Source organism: Mustelus asterias, chromosome 7, assembly GCF_964213995.1.
Source record: "Mustelus asterias chromosome 7, sMusAst1.hap1.1, whole genome shotgun sequence".
Taxonomy (NCBI): Eukaryota; Metazoa; Chordata; class Chondrichthyes; order Carcharhiniformes; family Triakidae; genus Mustelus; species Mustelus asterias.
In genome coordinates, this window is record NC_135807.1 from 73,909,716 (window position 1) to 73,931,616 (window position 21,901).

General features: G+C 43.4%; 1 protein-coding gene across 5 annotated transcripts in view; it reads left to right on the forward strand.

Moving 5' to 3' along the window:
• The window catches only part of trim55a (tripartite motif containing 55a), an 81,268-nt gene that overhangs the window by 14,113 nt on the left and 45,254 nt on the right, over window positions 1–21,901 (forward strand). For all 5 annotated transcript variants that reach the window (XM_078216269.1, XM_078216267.1, XM_078216271.1 and 2 more), the window contains exons 2-3: window positions 9,526–9,698; window positions 20,475–20,640. In XM_078216269.1, the coding sequence (XP_078072395.1) occupies window positions 9,526–9,698; window positions 20,475–20,640 (339 nt within the window). The remainder of the gene's footprint in view (window positions 1–9,525; window positions 9,699–20,474; window positions 20,641–21,901) is intronic.

Below are 21,901 nucleotides of genomic sequence, written 5' to 3' on the forward strand. Positions count from 1 at the left end.
TTGCTCAGTTTGAAAGATTTGACGATGTAATTTCTGACTTTTCCATATTCAGAGAACCTGCCTGTCAGTGTTTTATTTTGGATATCTGTAGGCAACTGGCCCAGGATTTTCTTTCTTCCACCCTGGCACCATGGGTAACTGGTTTGTTGGTGAGAAGGGATCATGCCAACTAAAAGCCTTCCATTGAGTTTGAGAAACTCCTTTTCTCCAGGAATAAGATCTTGAGTGGGGCTTTCTCTCATGCCATCCATCCTGAAGGTTTGAGCCCTGCCTGATGTTTCACCATCAATACACCATAAGCAGTGCTTTAAGATTCAACTCAGCAGCTGCTGTCTGTGTGCATGCGTGTAGCGGCAATGTTACCGCACTACTAACCCAGTGGTCTAGGCTAATGTTCTGGAGAAACAGGTTCAAATCATAGCTTGGCAACTGCTGGAATTTAAATTAATTTAATTTTTTAAAACCTGGAATTAAAAGCTAGCCTCAGTAATCACCACCACCTTCTCAAAGTCAGTTATGTACGGGCAAGAAATACTGATCTAACTAGCATTGTGCACATCCTGTGAACGAATAAATAAAAACAGTTAAATGCTCACTGAATTGGCAAGAAAATCCTTTAAAAAAAACCTTGTTGTGGCCAAACAAGGATGGGAAAGTCGGAAGTCAGTCTAGCCCTCCTCACCTGATTGTAACAATGTGAATCATCCAATTAAGACCTGAGATTTTCAAGGACATCGATGCTTTATTGGAATTGATGATTAAGATTAATGATAGATTTTATTTTACGTTTTATTTAATGTATGCTGAAAGGCAGCAAGATAATATCACAATGATATGGAACAGTTTACCATCCTCTCATGCTTTACAACCAGTGAATTACTTATGAAATGTAGTCACTGTTATTTTGGGGACAACTGGTTGTTTATGTTTGGAAATACTGTAACATTTCCTGACAGTGAGGTTCCTCAAGCAGCAAAAATGATAAACCACCAGTTCATTAGTTTTGAATGCAGTAGTTGAGAGGTTTGACGGTGCCTTTCAGCTGATGCATTTCCCAGTGTGCAGTGTCCTGCTGTAGTGGTATAAACCCATTGGACACACACTGCCTTGAATTTCCTTAGGCCTTTAACTTTGCCGGAAGTGTAGCGAGCAGTAACCAAGAGTCCCACTGCACTTTCAACAATGCTGTGCCAAAAAAGGCCAAGGAAATTCCGAACGTTTGAAGTTATTTTGACTTGTCTTTCCGCCGCCTATCTTGGAGGTTATACTAGTTTCATTACGTCTTGTTTTTCAAATCACAGTGTACGTCAACATTCAGGAAAAAAATGCCATGAAATCATATTTCGTTAGTTACTTTTTTTTTAACACAATAACTTGGAGCATCCGTGGACTGTTGCCGCTGCGCTGTATATAAAGCAAAGCTACAGCTGTGTGGCGGCGGGACACTCAAGGAAATCCAAGGCCAGTACAGTAACTTCAGTAGTAAATGTGACAGATGGCATGGTTAATCTGTTCAATCAAAAAAACATTTTTTTGAATTGTGCAGAGTTGTCACACTTTGCCAGGATGTGTTATAGATTAAAATGACAGCTGGTATGTTTTATTTGTTCATTCCAAAATACATTTCTTTCAATTGTGCAAAGTTTTTACACTTGTTGAGTCAGAATGTGTTATAGATTACACAATACTTGCAAACTATTTAAAGAATTCCAATATGCACCCCATTGGGCAGTCAGGCCTATCTGAGTAGCACTGTGCATGAACACAGTGATATTTATTCCCTGGCTGGAGGAGCGAATGGAGAGACATAGTAATTAAGACAGGAGAAGTCCACCAAGGGTGGGATTATCCCGGTTCTTCCCACCATAGGTATCTTCTGCTCCTGCTGAAGGAGGCAGCGGGAAGTGTAGATAGAGTCAATGGATGGGAGGCTGGTTTGCGCGATGGATTAGGCTACATTCACGACCTTTTGTAGTTTCTTGCAGTCTTGTAGGAACATCCACAATGCTGTTAGGGAGGGAGTTCCAGGATTCTGACCCAGTGACCCCCCACCGCCTCCCTCCCGCCCCCCCCCCTCCCCCCCCCCCCCCCCCCCCCCCCCCCCGCCACAGTGGGTTCCCTGGTTGTGGGATGGATGAGCCAGGCAAAACGCCATAAATATCGGCAGCACCAGAAGAACCCGCCGGCGGCCAATGCTGAGCCATCTCCACCGCTGGAAAACACACCACAGGGGGCGGGGACGCGGTTGGAAAATCCTGCCCAATGCGCCCATGTTTGCCTTTATAAAGACAGAGAATCTGCCAATATGAAAAGTTCTTGGTTCTTAATATCAGCAGTTTGTTCTGCTCAAAACTCTCAGTTCCCCATCTAGTGTCCAGATGAATACACTACATCTCTCCCTTCCCTAGCTTGAATGCATATTAATTCCTAATAAAGCAGACTTTCCAAAACATAACAACTAGGCTCTCCAAAAGAAGTTCGTAAACAGGAGCTGGTTGATCAGTTATCAAGCATTGCACCATCTGACTCCCCAAAGCCTACCCATCATCTACAAGGCGCAAGTCAGCAGTGTAATGGGATAAGCTTCACTTCCAACAGCACTCAACTAGCCAGATACCATCCAGGACAAAATAGCCCATTCCTTTGACAACACTTCCACCACTTTAAACCTTCACTCTCTTCACTATTGGTGCACTATGGCTGCAGTGTGTACCATCTGCAGCAACTCACAAAAGTTCCTTTGAATGCACCTTCCAAACCTGCGACCTCTGCCACCTAGAAGAAGAAGGGCAGTTGGAGCATGGAAACACCAAATACAAATAAATGCAGATGTATGGGATTGGGGGTGATCTAGGAAATTGGATCAGGAATTGGCTAGCGGATAGGAAACAGAGGGTGGTGGTTGATAGTAAATATTCATCATGGAGTGCGGTTACAAGTGGTGTACCTCAGGGATCTGTTTTGGGGCCACTGCTGTTTGTAATATTTATTAATGATCTGGATGAGGGTATAGTTGGGTGGATTAGCAAATTTGCTGATGACACCAAAGTCGGTGGTGTGGTAGACAGTGAGGAAGGGTGTCGTAGTTTGCAGGAAGACTTAGACAGGTTGCAAAGTTGGGCCGAGAGGTGGCGGATGGAGTTTAATGCGGAGAAGTGTGAGGTAATTCACTTTGGTAGGAATAACAGATGTGTTGAGTATAGGGCTAACGGGAGGACTTTGAATAGTGTGGAGGAGCAGAGGGATCTAGGTGTATGTGTGCATAGATCCCTGAAAGTTGGGAATCAAGTAGATAAGGTTGTTAAGAAGGCATATGGTGTCTTGGCGTTTATTGGTAGGGGGATTGAATTTAGGAGTCGTAGCGTTATGTTGCAACTGTACACAACTCTGGTGCGGCCGCACTTGGAGTACTGTGTGCAGTTCTGGTCCCCACATTACAGGAAGGATGTGGAGGCTTTGGAGAGGGTGCAGAGGAGGTTTACCAGGATGTTGCCTGGTATGGAGGGGAGATCCTATGAGGAGAGGCTGAGGGATTTGGGATTGTTTTCGCTGGAAAGGCGGCGGCTAAGAGGGGATCTTATTGAAACATATAAGATGATTAGAGGTTTAGATAGGGTGGATAGTGATAGCCTTTTTCCTCTGATGGAGAAATCCAGCACGAGGGGGCATGGCTTTAAATTGAGGGGGGGTAGTTATAGAACCGATGTCAGGGGTAGGTTCTTTACCCAGAGGGTGGTGAGGGATTGGAATGCCCTGCCAGCATCAGTTGTAAATGCGCCTAGTTTGGGGGCGTTTAAGAGATCCGTAGATAGGTTCATGGACGAAAAGAAATTGGTTTAGGTTGGAGGGTCACAGTTTTTTTTTAACTGGTCGGTGCAACATCGTGGGCCGAAGGGCCTGTTCTGCGCTGTAATGTTCTATGTTCTATGTTCTATGTTCCCCTCCAAGTACACACCATCCTGATTTGGAACCAAATCACTATTCTGTCACTGTCATTGGGTCAGAATCCTGGAACTCCCTTCCTAACAGCATTGTGGATGTTCCTACAAGACTGCAAGAAACTACAAAAGGTCGTGAATGTAGCCTAATCCATCGCGCAAACCAGCCTCCCATCCATTGACTTTATCTACACTTCCCGCTGCCTCGGCAAAGCAGCCAGCATAATTAAGGACCCCATGCACCCTGGACATTCTCTCATAGAATCATAGAAACCCTACAGTACAGAAAGAGGCCATTCGGCCCATCGAGTCTGCACCGACCACAATCCCACCCAGGCCCTAGCCCCGTATCCCTACATATTTACCCACTAATCCCTCTAACCTACACATCTCAGGACACTAAGGGCAATTTAGAATGGCCAATCAACCTAACCCGCACATCTTTGGACTGTGGGAGGAAACCGGAGCACCCGGAGGAAACTCACGCAGACACGAGGAGAATGTGCAAACTCCACACAGACAGTGACCCAAGCCAGGAATCGAACCCAGGTCCCTGGAGCTGTGAAGCAGCAGTGCTAACCACTGTGCTACCGTGCCGCCCTCTCTTCCACCTTCTTCCATCGGGAAAAAGATACAAAAGTCTGAGGTTACATACCAACCGACTCAAGAACAGCTTCTTCCCTGCTGCTGTCAGACCTGTGAATGGTCCTACCTTGCATTAAGTTGATCTTTCTCTACACCCTGGCTATGACTGTAACACTACATTCTGCACTCTCTCATTTCCTTCTCTATGAACGGTATGCTTTGTCTGTATAGCGCGCAAGAAACAATACTTTTCACTGTATGTTAATACATGTGACAACAATAAAATCAAATCAAATCAAATCAAATCACCATATGGACTGCAGTGATTTAAGAAGGTGGTTCAACACCTCCTTCTCAAAGGCAATTAAGGATGGGCAATAAAACAGACCCCATGAGCAAATAAGAAAAACTTCTTCATTTGTGACTTTGCATTCTGATCTTATTGATGATCATATCATTGTGTTTGGAAGTGATAACCTAATACACTGTGCTTCTCAACTTGTGACATCACTGATGAATTACATCAAAATAGCCAGAAACAAATTCTGAGGCTCCACGAAACCTATTAAGTAGTCGGGCCAGACTGCTCAGTTGGATGGTTTATCTCGACAGCAAAGGGTTTGTGAATTCCTCAGTAACTGCAGTGTTTGGCTTTACTCCACTACAGATCATGTTATGATAAGATAAGAATTACTTGATCTGAGGGTTGGGTGTGATGATCTCTGTATTCCCATTTAAAGATGCTACTGTTAGCTGTTAGATCTCACAAAAGCTCTGTAATTGTAAATGAGAAGGCAATGAAATGGAAGCAGTAAATAACCATACCTAGAAGACTTTGGCCTACACATTAACATGGACATGTTATATAAACGGGGAGGTGACAGAGTGGGGACTGGAGTTTCAGACAATAACTTAAATGCTCGTGCATGCTGCGTTGAACTTCATCTGCCAATTATTTGCCCATTCTGTAAATCGTAATTTATTGCAGCTCTCCCCAAGTCATCCACTCCAAATTGTTAATGTAAATTGTGAGCAACAGTCTTCCCAGCACTGATCCAATGTAACCTCAGACTTCCCATCTTTTTCCATTCTACTTTTTATTCCCACTCTCTGCTTTCTGTCTTGAAGCCAGCAAGCAATCCATTCTGCCACTTGTCCCCTGACTCCACATACTGCTATCATCCAGCATTTTTAGCTTGCCTCAACTCTCCACTGTAGAATACCTCTGTAGAACATTGTGCAGTGACACTGAGCAATAGGAACAATAGAGGGGCCAGTATGTGCTTTGACTTGATACCATTCAGTTTGCCTACACCATCAAATACTTGAGTGAATTCACTGCAAAACACATCCTATGATGTTAGCATTTCAAAATTACATCCTGCGAAGAGTAAACTAATGAGTTGCATTGTTTATGCTGCACATTCACCAAGTGGATGAATACATTTCACTCTCAACAAATGCATCTGTTAAATTGATTGTTTATCTTCAAACATTAACATGCACCCCGAGTTATCAAATAGAAATAACTAGACCTGCATGTAGTGAAACTTCATGTGAAATTCAGAAACAGCAACCATAGATTGGTAATTGGATTCAACAATAATATTCCATGGATACTTAGAAACAACGTATAGCTTAAATTCAAAGCCATTGAGAATGTACTACTGATGACTTGCCAGCGTTGTACAAAGATTGCAGGGTTACATAAAAACGTTGATGGATGTTTGCAACAAAATGCTTGGTGCATTGGCAGGCCAGTTCGAAAGTCAACAGTCAATGTCAAGTTGCATGAAAAAGCTGGGATGCTAACTTTTTGCTGAGCCTGGATCCATCTGTTCTAGCATGGAAGCATTGGCCATTCACTCACACAGTTGTGGATCCCGTGATGCAGCTTCCAATGGAGTACAAGCAGAAACCCCTCAGCAGCTGGATGCTGCAGTGGAATTCCAGACTGTTGGAGCACTTGCTTAGACTGCTGCCTTCATAACAATTTCAAAAGGGGCTGACAGGCGGCAAGGGCTGCTGTCCTTTCACCACAGTGCGGTTGTCTGACAAACAAAGAATTTTGATACCAGTGTGTACTCCTCCAGAATGCTCAGGGCTGAAAGAATTATTTCAGCATGCTAATAATCTGCTCTATTCGTGTGCCAACATGGCCTTCATTATATTCATGCTACGTGTGCATAGGTCACGCACCAGAGTCAAAGGCCATACTGTCAGCAGGGAGCCCTTCTTGCCCAGTAATCAGCCTTTGGGTTGCAGTGGTCACTCAGATGCAGCTACTGCAGAATGAAGCCATCACAACTTGGTTGGCTTGATACCAGCAATGACCCGCAGGATTTACTGCCTAGAACCACTCACCAGCTGGATGTGGAGAGAGTGAAATTCCTTTCAGTTCTGGTAAAGGGCAGAGCTGACATGTGTTGCTGCAAAGTGATGTCCATGTAATCAATAGCACCATAGGGAAGCCACATACTTGCTCCACCTGCTTCTCTCTGACATTGCTGTGGACCTGGAGTCACATGTAGCTAAGGATGACAGATTTCCATCCCTAAAGGACATTAATGAACCAAATGGGTTTTTGCCACAATTGTTTCATGGTCATAATTAGACTTTCTTAATTCCAGATTTTTTTAGTGAATTCAAGTTTCACCGTCTGGGTTTCTGGATTACTAGTCCAGTGAAAATACCACTATTCCACTGCCTCCCCTTGCAGACATTTCACACAAAACGACACAGCCTCTGATGACAAATATTGCTGCTTCCAACACAGGACAAGCGGAAAGTACCCAATGTATGGATGCTGCAGTGGGATCTCAGGCTGCTGTAATGCAAGCTCAGACTCAAACTAGGTGAATTGCTCTCTGAACATTCTGGGCAGATATGGCCTCCTGCTCAGAGCCCTCTCCCCTCCTCTTCTTCTCTCCTTGAGCAGCTTTTCCTACACTGAGTGACCTCTGTTCATTCTCCAAGTCATGCTATATTCCAAGGAAATGCCTACAAGTGTGCCACATCTTAGAGAACAAGTTTGTGTAGAAAACCTGAAGTCAGCAAAGAGCCATTCAGCACCTGTCACACCACTCCCAGTAATTTTATGCAACTTGAAACAACTATAGAAAGTACCAAGCTCTTGTCATATCATAGCAACAGCCAGAAGATTTCAATCAACAACTAACCTGTATGTCGTTGAGTACTTCCTTTAAGCAGCACTGGTGAGGGGACCTTCCTGTTGCTATCTGTATGTTCAGCTGCACAAGGTTAAGAGACCATGTTAGCTATAGTTATTGAGTTCCACTGGTGTCAAATCAGCATTGCAAACTGATTATTGTCATGATTGTAGGGAGATGGTAATGTCACCGTACCAGTGACAGAGGCCCAAGCTACAGCTCTGGGGACATGGGTTCAAATCTCATCACGGCAGCTGATGTAATTTAAATTAAACTAATAATCGAGAATTGAAAAGCTAATCATGTAACCATTGCCAACTGTTGTAAAAATGCATCTGGTTCACTTTTGGAAAGGAAATCTGCCATCCTGATTCCAGACACACATCAATGTGGTTGGCTCTTAACTACCTTCTGAAATGGTGTGGCAAGACACTCAGTTCAAGAACAGTTAGGGATGGGGAAAAAATGTTGGCCTTGTCAGTGTGCCTGTATCCCATTAAAGAACAAAGAAAGAAAATTGCCCACTCTGCATACTTGCAGCAGATGTTCACTGCGTGTCGTAACACTCATATAGCTGAACGCTAAGGGTAGCTTCAACGCACAAAATAATGGGCACTAACAAACTCAATTTTTCATCCTATTCTTCCATAATGCAAAAGAAATGCTGTTCTATCATAGCATTAAATTAAGTTGTTGTTATTTTATTGGTTGCATCATAACCTGTAGTGGCACACTCAACCCATTTCACTCACTACCCTCATCTTGGGCGGCACGGTGGCACAGTGGTTATAGCACAGCTGCCTCACAGCTCCAGGGACCTGGGTTCAATTCTGGCCTTGGGTGACTATCTGTGTGGAGTTTGCACGTTATCCCCGTGTCTGCGTGGGTTTCCTCCGAGTTCTCTGGTTTCCTCCCACGCTCCAAAAATGTGTGGGTTAGGTGGATTGGCCATGCTAAATTGCCCCTTAGTGTCCAAAGATGAGTAGGTTGGATGGATTAGCCATGGGAAATGTGTGGGGTTACGGGGGTAGAGTGGGGTCGTGGGCCAGGGCAGACTCGATGGGCCAAATGGCCTCCTCTGCACTGTAGGGATTCTATGATTCGATGACACTGCAGTAAGGTTAGATTGAATGAACATTAATTGAGGCAATTTCGAGGCAATATTATTAGTGGAACAGTGGGCGGGATTTTGCGACCTCACTCGGGCGAGCCTTGCCTGCCCCGATTCCAGGACGGGCGAGGCGGTAAAATTCCAGCCAGTATTGTTCCTCAGTCCGATATTGTTTACTCCAACCTACAGCTAAGCAAAATCTGTGTAAAATATAGGAGTAATTAATCCTCGAAATACCTTCATTCTTACTTCCATCAAATTATTTACAAATCTTTTAAACTTGCTTGAACAAGGAATTTAACTGGAGGTTCTTACAATGATGTGGAGATGCCGGCGTTGGACTGGGGTAAGCACAGTAAGAAGTCTCACAACACCAGGTTAAAGTCCAACAGGTTTATTTGGTAGCAAATACCATAAGCTTTCGGAGCACTGCTCCTTTGTCACGGTTCTTACAATGCCAGCACAGAGTTTTTGCTTTAACAGAAAACTCTCAAATCATACTCTACTGTCCGAATGAACACACTATTCTGTTAACATCTACACAATGATTGATAAATTGAAATTTTAAAAAAGTGCTGGAAAGAATTGTGAGTCTGTTTTTCTAAAATACCTGAGGACTACACCACCAACAAAGTGTCAAATTGCAGCAGATACAAAAACCTACATTAAAGTATAAGTAGAAATTTTATTGAAATATTTGTTTTTTTTCTATTTTAATCAGGCATCTAACCCATACTGGCCAACGCGTGGCTGTTCCACGGTGGGATCAGGGGGTCGTTTCCATTGTCCTTCCTGTCGACATGAGGTGATTCTGGACAGACATGGCATCTATGGACTACAAAGAAACCTACTCGTTGAAAACATCATTGACTTATACAAGCAGGAGTCAATCAGGTAAAGTTACAGTAGTAACACCAACTCCTCCCATAAATCATCACCAAAACCTGATACTTGAAGTTGGATAAAAAAAGTCATGTATTTTTAAAAATAGATTTTTAATTTCTATTTGGAAGTTATGTTTCAACTAAACTCTCTGTGAAACACACAAGAGCTACGTTCAATGGTTTCTGTTGCTGTTGATTGCTAAGGGAACTTAATTAATATGCACAGTTTGAATGAGAAAGATAACAAGAATTCTTATGTTAATGACAAAATATGTTGATGGTGGTTCTGTCCCTTCTCAAGGTTGGACAGCTATTGTTTCTGGGTCATATTCCCCTCTTTACATTAACAAAGTTATTAAAAGTTGTTGATGAGCAAAAATATTTTTAAATGACAAAAATAGCCCCAAAAATATTAGCCATCATCATATTTCTTCATAACAATGTGATTTTTAAAGTAAGTACAATGGCAGTGAGACACACATGGCAGAATTTTCTCAGAAACATTCTAAGTGTCGAACGGGTGAGAAAACGGGAAGAGAGCGCAGCGGGCTGGGTGAATCCCGTGGTGGGCGATGCACAGGATTCGCACAGGCGTTCCTGCTGCGATAATGTCTCCCAGTGCCGGATTTCCAGCGGTGTCTGCTCCATGCCGGAAATCGGCGGGATAAGTATTTTAATTTTAATTTAAATGCAATTAGTGGGCCCGGGACTGAAGTCCCTGGGCTCGCTAGTCTCTCCGACTCCGCCAGAGTATTTCACTCCAGCCGGCATGGGGCAGTGCCAAGGAGGCGGGGCATATGGGGAGCAGGGCCTATGGGGGCAGAGACTGATGGGGACAGGGCCTAGGGGGCGATTGGTGGGTGTGGGGGGTCCCACTGCCACTCTGCAGTCAGGATCAGTGGGGGAAGGAGGGAGGCCAGCGATCGGGAAGGGCTGGGGGTGGGTCAGCTGGGGGTGTGGTCAGTCTGCTGGGGAGGTCAGCACTGCGGGGGAAGGGGGGATCAGGTGTGAGGGAGGTGATCAGAACTGTGGAGTAGGGAATCGAATGGGGTGCTGGATATCAGGGTCGGAAGGGGAGGGGAGGGGCTGGCCCGGGAATGGTTGGGGGGCTAGCGATCAGGCCTGGGGGAGGTGGGGGGTGGGGGGGGGTGCGGAGAGCTGGCGTCACGGAGGTCGTGGGGCTGGTCAGCAATTGGGCGGGCCTTCAGGGGCCACTGTGCATGCACCGATCTCGGCACTGACAAATAGGCACATGCGCAGTGGCCCACTCAGCGCACTGATTTCAGCCTCTCCAGCAGGAATAGGCCCCGGCCCCTGAAATTTAATGATATTCACGCTGGTGGCCTCTGCAGTGCACAGAGTGTGGGAGATTCTTCTCTGAACTCCCACTGAAAAAAAACAGCATGAATTACTCCCGTTTTCACACAAATTCGACACTTAGAAGTTTTATGGGAGAATTCCGGCTGTGTTCTTTGCTGGATCCTAGATGCTTTCCAGAACATTCCCAGTCTGGTATCAATATTTAATGTTCAACCTCCATCCACAGCTTTAAACATTCAAGCAAATTTACATGGATCAGTTACCAGGCTAATATCAAACACAATTGAAACCATTGACCATTAATTTTTAACTATAGACCTATTGTTGAATTAAATCATTCTGTGCAACAAAAACACATCAGGTGGGATTTTCTTGCTGCGCTCACCTCAAGGCTGACAATTCCTACCTGAGATCAACAGACCCTTGCATGGCCCGTCTGCTACGATTCCCGTGGCAGGTGGGACAGGAAAATTCCGCCCATGGTCTCCTTTCTGGAACATACTCAGTCTTGTTTCAGCCCCTGGGTGGAGGTAGAGAGTTAAAGAATCAAGCAATGATCAATTAACAGGCCAGCATAATCAAACACAGATAGAACCATTGAAGACGACAATCTCCATGATGGTACTGGATTAATAAAAGTCTTTTCAATTGATTTTAATATTATCCTGCAAAGGGTACATTCATGTAGGTGATCCACTTATTTGAAATTTTTGTGCCGAATGGCTTGAGGAGCTGTAAAATCAGCCGCATGTTCCCCTTCCCACTGACACCAAGCAGCCCAGCCCAGTCCAACCTGAGCAAATCCCCTGTTGTAGTGGGTACCACAGCCCCAAACAGGGGCAGTTTATTTCAGACCAGCTTACTTCAGAAACGTGTGCCCACAGGTTGGCATGAGCTCAGCTTATGTTACTGACATTTCAAATGTGTGATAAATTTACTAAAAATAACCAGTTTGCTACCAGTTTTATTGAGGATCTATTTTTATATGTTGCTGTTAGCATCCCTCGTCAGCACAATGTGTATGACGTGCTAAAGTAAACCAGACAAGGTGCTAATTTGGGCATCTGTCATGTTGCTCAAGCTCTCTTGCATTTCCTTTTCTGAACCAGTTCACAATTATTTCAGAATCACTGTTTTCTAAGTGGCAAATTGGTCAAAAGCAGTCTGTTGGATTCTCAGGATAATGATGCCTTCTCACTTAGTGACAGCCAGCTTTGTGTTCCCAAGCTGCCCTAGTATTCAGATTTCCCTGCTGCAGTTGTCATATAAATGTACTAACTGCAGTTGTATGCTCTTACCAATAGTGCCCGCAGAATATTACCTGAGTGCAAATAGTGAGCTCTTAAGCTTGTTATAACATACCTTCAAGCCTCAGTATGTGTAACAGTCCCAAATTCCTGGCGGCAATTTAGGGTTGATGCAACATCAGTGAGGTCTGAGGGCAGCCACTGGCTCTAAGAACATGTCTTGCTGAAGTCAGTGAGCAGTCCTAAGTGCAGAAGTGTGAGCTGTTCATTGAAATAGGCCAAAGCCTTCCTAAATTTTTGAAGGGCTTGCAGAGGGTGTGCTGATCATTCCTGACTCACTGCTCTTGACTTTGAGAATTTGCATCTCAAATATGTGCTGGTGTTGCTTCACTATACTGGTTCTAAAAGGTCTTTTTGCTTTTTGGATATTTGATCCTTATTCAATTACTTCCTGCTGCTTTCACACCATGCTTTCGATTGTGAAACTACTTTTCCTCAATTCTATTCTCACAACAATTATTGGGCTGGATTTTCAGGCTCTTCCCACCAGCAGGATGTTTCGGCCTGCTGAAGACGACCCCTCCCCTTCCCCCTACCCCCAGCAGGTTCCCCGTTGGTGGGACGGGATAGCCATGCCTTGGACATCGGTGGGATCTTCCAATCCCATTGCCAGCCAATGGTGAGCCAACTCTGCCACTGGAAAACATGTCACAAGTGGGGGATCCACCCCACAGGCCTGAGTTCTCTGGCTGTTCATGCCAGTGAGATTCTCAGGTTCCACCAGCAGCACACCCCCGCCCACGGATTTCCTGGCGATGTGGGGTGGCTTCAATGGGAAATCCCATTGACAGCAGCGGGATCAGAGAATCCTGCCACCAGCGAATGGCATGCTGCCTCCGGCCACCAAGAAACACATGGCTGGGAGTGCAGAGAATTCCGCTCGAATGTTTCTGACAGCTGCTAGTGCATGCAGCAAGCAAATCGCTCAGTGTGGATTCATTTGGACAGTGCCTATATGGGCACTGCTGGACTTGGAGAGCTAAAAGAGCTTCCTATGGAGGAAGAAGTGTAGGTGCGACTGCGCATGAGGCAATTTTGTCCTTTTCATCCTTGACCCAGCACTCACATATTCAAACCTAGGTACACCTACTCTGGGCATGTCAATGTTCTTTGTTGGTGTTTTTTGAAGGAGGCAGTCATCAAGTTATCCTTTCTTCTCGACTAACTTCCTGACTGCTTCCATCATAGCTCCAGCTGTAAAGGTCACCTCAACTCTGAGGTTCTCTGATGATTTTTTTCCCCAACCCACCACCAATAATATTTGTCAAATCTGTCAGTCTTCTGTGCACAAGGTATCAATCAAGAGGTTCACTGTTTCTCCCAGGTGGGAAAGGAGGCGGCAGCAAGAGATCGGCAGAATATTTCTTCCAGATGGCAGCTTTCCATAAACGCTGGGTGTTATCAATAGTGTGGCGATGCCGGTGTTGCACTGGGGTAAACCCAGTAAGAAGTCTCACAACACCAGGTTGAAGTCCAACAGGTTTATTTGGTAGCTAGTGGCTTTTGCTACCAAATAAACCTGTTGGACTTTAACCTGGTGTTGTGAGATTCTTACTGTGTTATCAATAGCACAGACATGGTCACCCTGTCCAGCAACATGAATAAGAAAGACTTCAGTAACATAATGGTGATCTCAGGTCACCATAACTGCATTATCCTAGAGAGTGTGTCATCATCTGCAGCCAGCCACTATGATTTACATTGCTCCATAATTTGAAGGAGGGGGGCTTCAAGGGAACAAGGATATCACCAGACGTCTGGCTGGTGACCTATGTAAACCAACCTAGACAACTAATGAAAGCTGATCGACAACTTCAAAAGAGCTGACATAGTCCCAAAGCCAAATATCCTTGAAAAAGGAAAACAATTTCACTTTCTATTGGTGATTAAAAAAATAAGTGAGTGAAAGTCTAAGGGGGAAACCCAAAAGTTGAAGGCACAAAGTTGGTGGTGCATTTCAAAATTTTGGCAATGCCCTCCCTCCCGCCAGCCCTGAATGTATTATTTACATTTGAAATAACGTATTATCGTTCATTTTAAGCACTTTCAAATATTGAAGCTATGGAAAAGCAAGGCTGAGATCAATAAATTTTCCAACTCTAAAAGAATTGGATATCGGGATCAGACAGGAAAGTGCAGTTGAAATCCAAGATCAGCCAACTTTCTATTGGTAAATGTTTTAATGGTGAGGCAGGCATGTGGATCAGTTTGACATGTTCATTTCTTTGTTCTTATCAAAAAACAAAGTGACGTTCGGATTTTCAAATCATCAATCAAAATATTTAGAGCCATACGCTGGAATTCTACCACCCCGCCGGCCACGGAATCGGAGCGGAAATGTCCGTTAAATTGGGGCAGGAATTCCCGGTCTCGCTCAAGTGAGGCCATAAAATCTCACCCATAGAGTCATTGAGGTCCAAGGCACAGCAAAGGCCCTTTGTCCCATTGCATCTGCACCAGTCAAAAACAACCACCTAACTATTCTAATCCTATTTTTCAGCACGTGGTCCATAGCCTTGTATGCCTTGGCATCACAAGTACACATCTAAATAATTCTTAAAATGTTATGAGGGTCTCTGCCTCCACCATCCTTTCAGGCAGTGACTTCCAGACTCCCACCACCTTTTGGATGAAAAAGTTTATCCTCACATTCCCTCTAAATCTCTGCCCCTTACCTTAAATCTGTGCCCCCGGTCATTGATCCCTCCACCAAGGGGAATGGTTTCTTGTGTCTATTCTATCTATGTCCCTCATAATTTTATACATTTCGATCATGCCCCCCCCCCCTCCCTCAGTCTCCTCTGCTCCAAGGAAAACAACCTCTTCAATCTCTCTTCATAACCAAAACTCTCTAGCCCAGGCAACCTGGTAAAACATCTCTGCACACTTTCCAGTGCTATCATATCCCTCCTATAATGTGATTTCCAGAGCTGCACACAATACTCTAGCTGTTTTATATAATTCCAGCATAACCTCTGCTGCTTCAACTCACAACTACTCCTCGGACACAGTTAATAGAAGCAGTCTACCCTCTCTAATTACTTACAATTGGAGCTTGACCCAGCTTGATGCAGAGATCTCATCAATGTCTTGTAAAATGTTGTTGTACGCAGCCAGTTTTTTACTGCATGGCATTTAAAAGGGAATTAGGCTGTTGTGGTACACCTTTATAAGAGTATGTTATGTATTTTATATGCATTAATAGAGGGGAAATGATGCAATGTGATTCAGATTTAGGGCAGGATTTTCCGGCCACGTTTGCCCCGGAAAATCCCACCCGAGGTCAACGGATCTTTGCGTGGTCCGCGTCCCACCCGCTACGATTCCCGTGACAAGCGGGAAAGGAAAATTCCGCTTTTGGTCTCAGTTTGTTCTGAGGAAACTACTAGCTCAGACATGTGTACAGGTCCTTCATCTTTGTAATACTGCTACCCACTTCTCAATCCTTAATAAATGAACCTATATGAACAAAGAACAGTACAGCACAGGAACAGGCCCTTCGGCCCACCAAGCCTGCACTGGCACATGACACCTTTCTAAACAAAGATCTTTTGCATCTATGCAGTCTGTATCCCTCTATTCCCTGTCTATTCATGTATCTGTCAAGGTGCCTCTGAAATGTTGCTATTGTATTTGCTTCCACCACCTCCTCTGGCAGCGCATTCCAGGCACTTACCACCCTCAGTGTAAAGAGCTTGCCTCTCACGTCTCCTTTTGTGTTAACCGTATGTGTGGTTAGTGCTTTGTAAAAATCCTTTCATGGAATAGCAAAGCCAGCATTTGTTGTCCATCGCTAATTGCCCTTGAACTGAGTGGCTAGTCAGGCCATTTCAGAGGGCAGTTGAGAATCAATCACATTGGTGTGAGTCTGGAGTCACACATAAGCCAGACCAGGTAAAGATGGTAAATTTCTCCCCGAAAGGACATTCGTGAGTCAGATGGGTTTTTACAACAATAAATGATAGTTTCATGGTTAACATTACTGATCTTATAGTTCCAGATTTATTAATCTACCAGCTGCCATGGTGGGATTTGAATCCATGGACGGGATTTTACGGCCTTGCTCATCCTGAAACCGTAAAATCCCACCCAAGGTCAACTGACCTTTCCGTTGTCTGCCCCTTGCCTGCTCCAATTCCCGTGGTAGGCGGGATGGTAAAATTCCGGCCCATATCTCAAGAGCGTGAGTCTGCAGTTCTGGATTACTGGTCCAGTGACATTCTCACTAAACAATCATCTCCCATAATGTTTAACTACCAATGGCATTATTGCCATACTATTGATCCAGAAACTCAGCTCATGTTCTGGGGACCCAAGTTCAATTCAATAAAAAATATCTGGAATTAAGAATCTACTGATGATCATAAAGCCATTGCCGATTGTCGGAAAAACCATCTGGTTCATTAATGTCCTACAGGGAAGGAAATCTGTTGTCCTCACCTGGTCTGACCTACATGTGACTCCAGAGCCACAGCAATGTGGTTGACTCTCAACTGCCCTCGGGCAACTAGGGATGGGCAATAAATGCTGGCCAGCCAGCGATGCCCATGTCGCACGAATGAAGACAAAAAAGCACATGGAGAAGTAAAGCACAACATTGCATCGGACTTTTCATTTTCAAGCACAAAATGGTGCCTGTCCAGTACTAATGAGGGAAATTGATAAGCATATAAGTCTGAAGTTTAAAACCCCTCAGTCAATGCAAAGTGTATAATGTCAAACCAAAGGTCGCAATGCACAGTCTGTCAGTGAAAGAGGCAGGGACATCGAGAGGCTCAGCATTGGACAGGGCTCAGTTGGGAAAAGTGAGTAGCTGAGATGTGGGCCAACTGTGGGCAAAGGGTACCCAAAAGTAGGAGCATCTATAACTAGAGGGCATAGGTTTAAGGGGAGAGACACAAAAGGGTCCAGAGGGGCAATTTTTTCACTCAGAGGGTGGTGAGTGTCTGGAGCGAGCTGCCAGAGGCAGTAGTAGAGGCGGGTACAATTTTGTCTTTTAAAAACATTTAGGCAGTTACATGGGTAAGATGGGTATAGAGGGATATGGGCCAAATCTGGGCAATTGCGACTAGCTTAGTGGTAAAAACTGGGACGCATGAACAACTTGGGCTGAAGGGCCTGTTTCCATAATGTAACCCTCTATGACTTTATGAGCCAATAATCACCGCAGAAACCAGACCAGAAAATGTTGCAAAAACAACAGGCAAAATTGAGAGTTGATCAAAGCTGGAAAAGTCTTTGGCACTATTATTCGTTTTGTGGACTATTGTGGTGCATTCCCACTATAACTTAGCTTCATGGGCAGAGTTTCAGAAATGGATGCATAACCGGCAGCAGCACCACTCATCATGAATGTTGCAACACTAGAGAATTGTGCTGTGCTGAGTAGAGGAACTACAAACAACTGACACATTAAAGTGAAGTGTTCACTGTATTCAAATCCTTATCAGTAAAACAGCAGGAATAGTCATTAAATAGCAGAGAAGACAAAAGGCTTGGACAATTCCCAGGCTTAAATTGGAAGGAGGCTGACCTACTCTTTGGGGGGGATCTTTCTTTCGGGGGGGGGAGGGGTGAGAATGGCGGAGGGAGTGGAGAATCGCATGGGAGTCTCATAAACGCTTTTACATCAGTGGGTTTTTTCTGATCAATTATCTTGTGCGGTCCACTTCATCCTTTGCTCGGATTCCAGATCTAGGATCACATTTGCTGCATTCCAAACACAAACGTTTCACATTGGGGTAGATACACTGCACTGTTTTTTTTCTCTCAATGATTATCTGTTCACCTTAGTAACTGGCCAAAAGTCAATTCATATCCCAAGGTATCTCTGATCAGGGCAGCACAGTGGGCACAGTGGTTAGCACTGCTGCCTCACAGCGCCAGGGACCCGGGTTCAATTCCTGGCTTGGGTCACTGTCTGTGTGGAGTTTGCATCTTCTCCCAGTGTCTGTGTGGGTTTCCTCCGGGTGCACCGGTTTCCTTCCACAGTCCAAAAGATGTGCAACTTAGGTGAATTAGCCATGCTAAAATTCTCCCTCAGTGTACCTGAACAGGCGTCGGACTGTGGCGAACAGGGGATTTTCACAGTAACTTCATTGCAGTGTGAATGTAAGCCTACTTGTGACAAATAAACTTTATTTGAAGGAAGTTCTATTCCTTTGATTGCCTGGTCAGCAGTTGTTATTCTGTGTAGATTTGTCGAAGTGTTTTAAAAGAGGGGTGTGTGGGAGTAACTCCAATGCAAGTCAACTTGACTCGTCAACATTAAGAGCATTCAAATGGTTATTGGATAAACATATGGATGATATTGGAATAGTGTAGGTTAGATGGGCTTTAGATTGGTTTCACTGGTGGGCGCAACATCGAGGGCCGAAGGGCCTGTACTGCGCTGTAATGTTCTATGTTCTATGTTCTAACTCATCTGTGGTTCTAACAGCTCAAACCTTCTCAAGTTTCATTCTCACAGCTTATCTCCCCCATGACGTTTGTTTCTTGCTATCACTTCCATCCCCCTCATCATCTAGATTTCCAGAATGTTTCACAGTGGGGCGTCAAAGCCTTTTTCTCCACTCGTGACAAAACTGGGGCAAACAGAATTGGATCTTTTCTGAAGAATAAGAAACAAAGACTCCGAATACTAGAAATTTGCAATCAAAACAGAAAAAGCTGCAAGGGCACCACAATTACAACAAGAAAGGTTAGGTCAATGTTTCAGCAAATTGAAAGTTTATGTTTGAAGATCAGCATCTTCAAACACAAAGCAGATTAAATCATCAGTTCGTGTGAGCATATGTGAGGTAAGTTATTGTACTTTCTTAACCCAAATCCATGACATATTTTGCCATGAGGTTAGACATATTTAGTCATATCACAGGAGGTGTCAATAGATATGGGGGCATAATGTTCTTAAATTTCACTTTTAACAACAAAGGAAAGCTAAGAAACAGCAACAGAAAGTAATGATTTTTTAGTAAAGAAGAGTGAGAATGTGGAACTCACTATCACATGGAATGGTTAAGGCGAGTAGCACAGATTCACTTAAGGGGTAACTAGATAGGTATATGAGAGAAATGAACTTAAAGGTATGTTGATAAGACTAGATGGCGTAAGGTGAGAGGAGGCTTGAATAATTCAAGGTTGTTCAGCAAGTGTTGCCCAATCATGGAATCACATCTCATATGAGGCGTTGTGTTTTTGGTTTTGCAAACACTGGGTATGCTAATAGCTCCACTAATTACCAATTTAAGATAATCAGTCAAGTTTATAACCCACTTCATTCTACTTGACCTGCTGAGTACTTCCAGCATTTTCTGTTTTATTTCAGATGTCCAGCATCTGCAATACTTTGCTTTTACAGTGGAAAAATACCCTTGTCAAACATTTTATATGGAATAAGAATTAATGTGTAAAATTTGTACCTTTAAACATACTTAACATTTGTATACACTTAACAATGGATTCACATTGTTTGTTAAAAGGGCGACACACTGTATTAAGTCGATTTTCTGAATGGAGCCTCCACTGAATTTACATTGTCAAGTCACAGGTGGACTGTGGTCATTATTCAATTAGTTGATTTTAACATATAACCAGAGACTCCTGGCAATGAGTGTGGATTTTGAAAATCGTCCATTGATAAAAGTTTCCCGTTGCATTTTTAAATTTCTGCCCCATCCATTCTCCATGTGTTATGTAGTGTTCCCAGGTATGAAATATAATCGATATATTTCATCCTGGACTCATATGTAGTGTTCCCAGATGTGGAATATAATCTATTTTTTTCATCCTGGAATATAATCTATTTTTTTCATCCTGGACTCACCCTGTGCTACTCTTGATCGAGTCAGAAAGAGTAACACAGAAGTGATTTGAAGTAATTTATCCATAATTTTTTTACAACATTATCTGTCCAAGTTTTCCCTATCCGTCTGCACATTGGAAAAGTGTAGCAATTCCCCTAGCTCCATCAGGTAATGTGTCATGGAGAGTCCAAATGGTTCCCAGGAGGAAATGAGGCTTCATGACAGGTTGCGTCATGTTGGGACACCCCTCTAGCAACTGGGAAAAGATAGGTCAATAAAATGACCGGTCAGCATTGTGAGTTCTATTTATTGTGACAAATCAAGGAGCACAAATTCATTCAGTTTTGCTTGCAGACCTGAGAAGAAGACTGAACAACCCATGTGCGAAGAACACGACGATGAACGAATCAACATTTATTGTCTGACATGTGAAGTCCCAACATGCTCCATGTGTAAAGTGTTTGGTGCTCATAAAGACTGTGAGGTGGCTCCACTCAATAATGTTTATAAAAGACAAAAGGTAGGCCTTATTTTCTCTTCTCCACGGATTTTCCTTTTTAGAAAGCTTTCGTCTTCCTTGTGATTTTGAATAGAGGGATGGAAAAATAACCAGTTCCCAGGATTATTTCAGTACAATTTTTGTCACTCATCTTTACTTAATTTTCACCTTAATGCTTGTCCTTCTTAAGACAATAATGATGCAATGCTTTCATTTGTTGGTTGCTGGTTATTTTTAAAGGAATAAGCAACATGAACACAAATGTTTGAACAGATTCTGTTTGGAGCTACAGTTTCTAAGTGAAGTATCAGATATTACCTCGTCCCTCCCTTCACAAAGATGTTTCAGGCCTGTACATAATTGTGGGATTGTGATTGTCCATTTCCACAGTACTGCCAATTTGTTGATGAATTACAGATCCATTACATTATATTACCTAATACTGGAGACAACAAATGTCCAAAGCCTTGGTTATGAGTTATGAGTCAACCCTGAAATTATTTTGCTAATGCCTCAGCTGAGTGATTGTTTGCTCAAAGTAACTAACAACAATCTCACAAGAGTTTTCTGATTTTGTTTTTGCACTGGTCATCACAGAGTCATTGGTCAGAGTTAAACCAACTTACGTTCAGTCACAGGAAGGAAACTTTTTATCTACAAGTAATTAATAGCTTATAATTAGACCCACTGTAGCTGCAAAGTTTCAAGGTATTGCTGATATATTAACATAACTGGTTCCCTGAGATAGACATGAGCATACATGGCTCACAATTCCTTACATTGATTATAATGCAATTATTGCATTTTTAAAAATAATCAATTAATTACTGCTGCACTCCCTGATCCACCAAGAAGATTTTTGCAGTTGTAATGTTGGAAAAGCTACCTATCTCAATATTGATACAACTGTGAAAGTGACAGCGACTTCTGGCGTCCATTCGTGCAGTTAAACACAGATCCAGGAGTTGGTTTCAATGATTTCCTATGTCTTTATAGGGTGCGCTGATAAAGTTATGTCTTAGAAATCACTTGATTTGACTTGAAGTTCCACTTTTTGTGCCATTAGTCTCGCTGTAAAAATCCTTGAAAAAGTTACAATTACTGTTGAAAAACCTCTCTGGCCCTGAAACCCTAATTTTAATTTGTGCAATGTTAAATTTCTCCATTATGATTTTAAAAATTTGCAGATTATTAAAATTTTTAAAGATATTTTATTCATTTTAAAAGCTTTTCTATGATAATTTATCTTCTACACTAATCCTACCCTAATGGGTAGCACGGT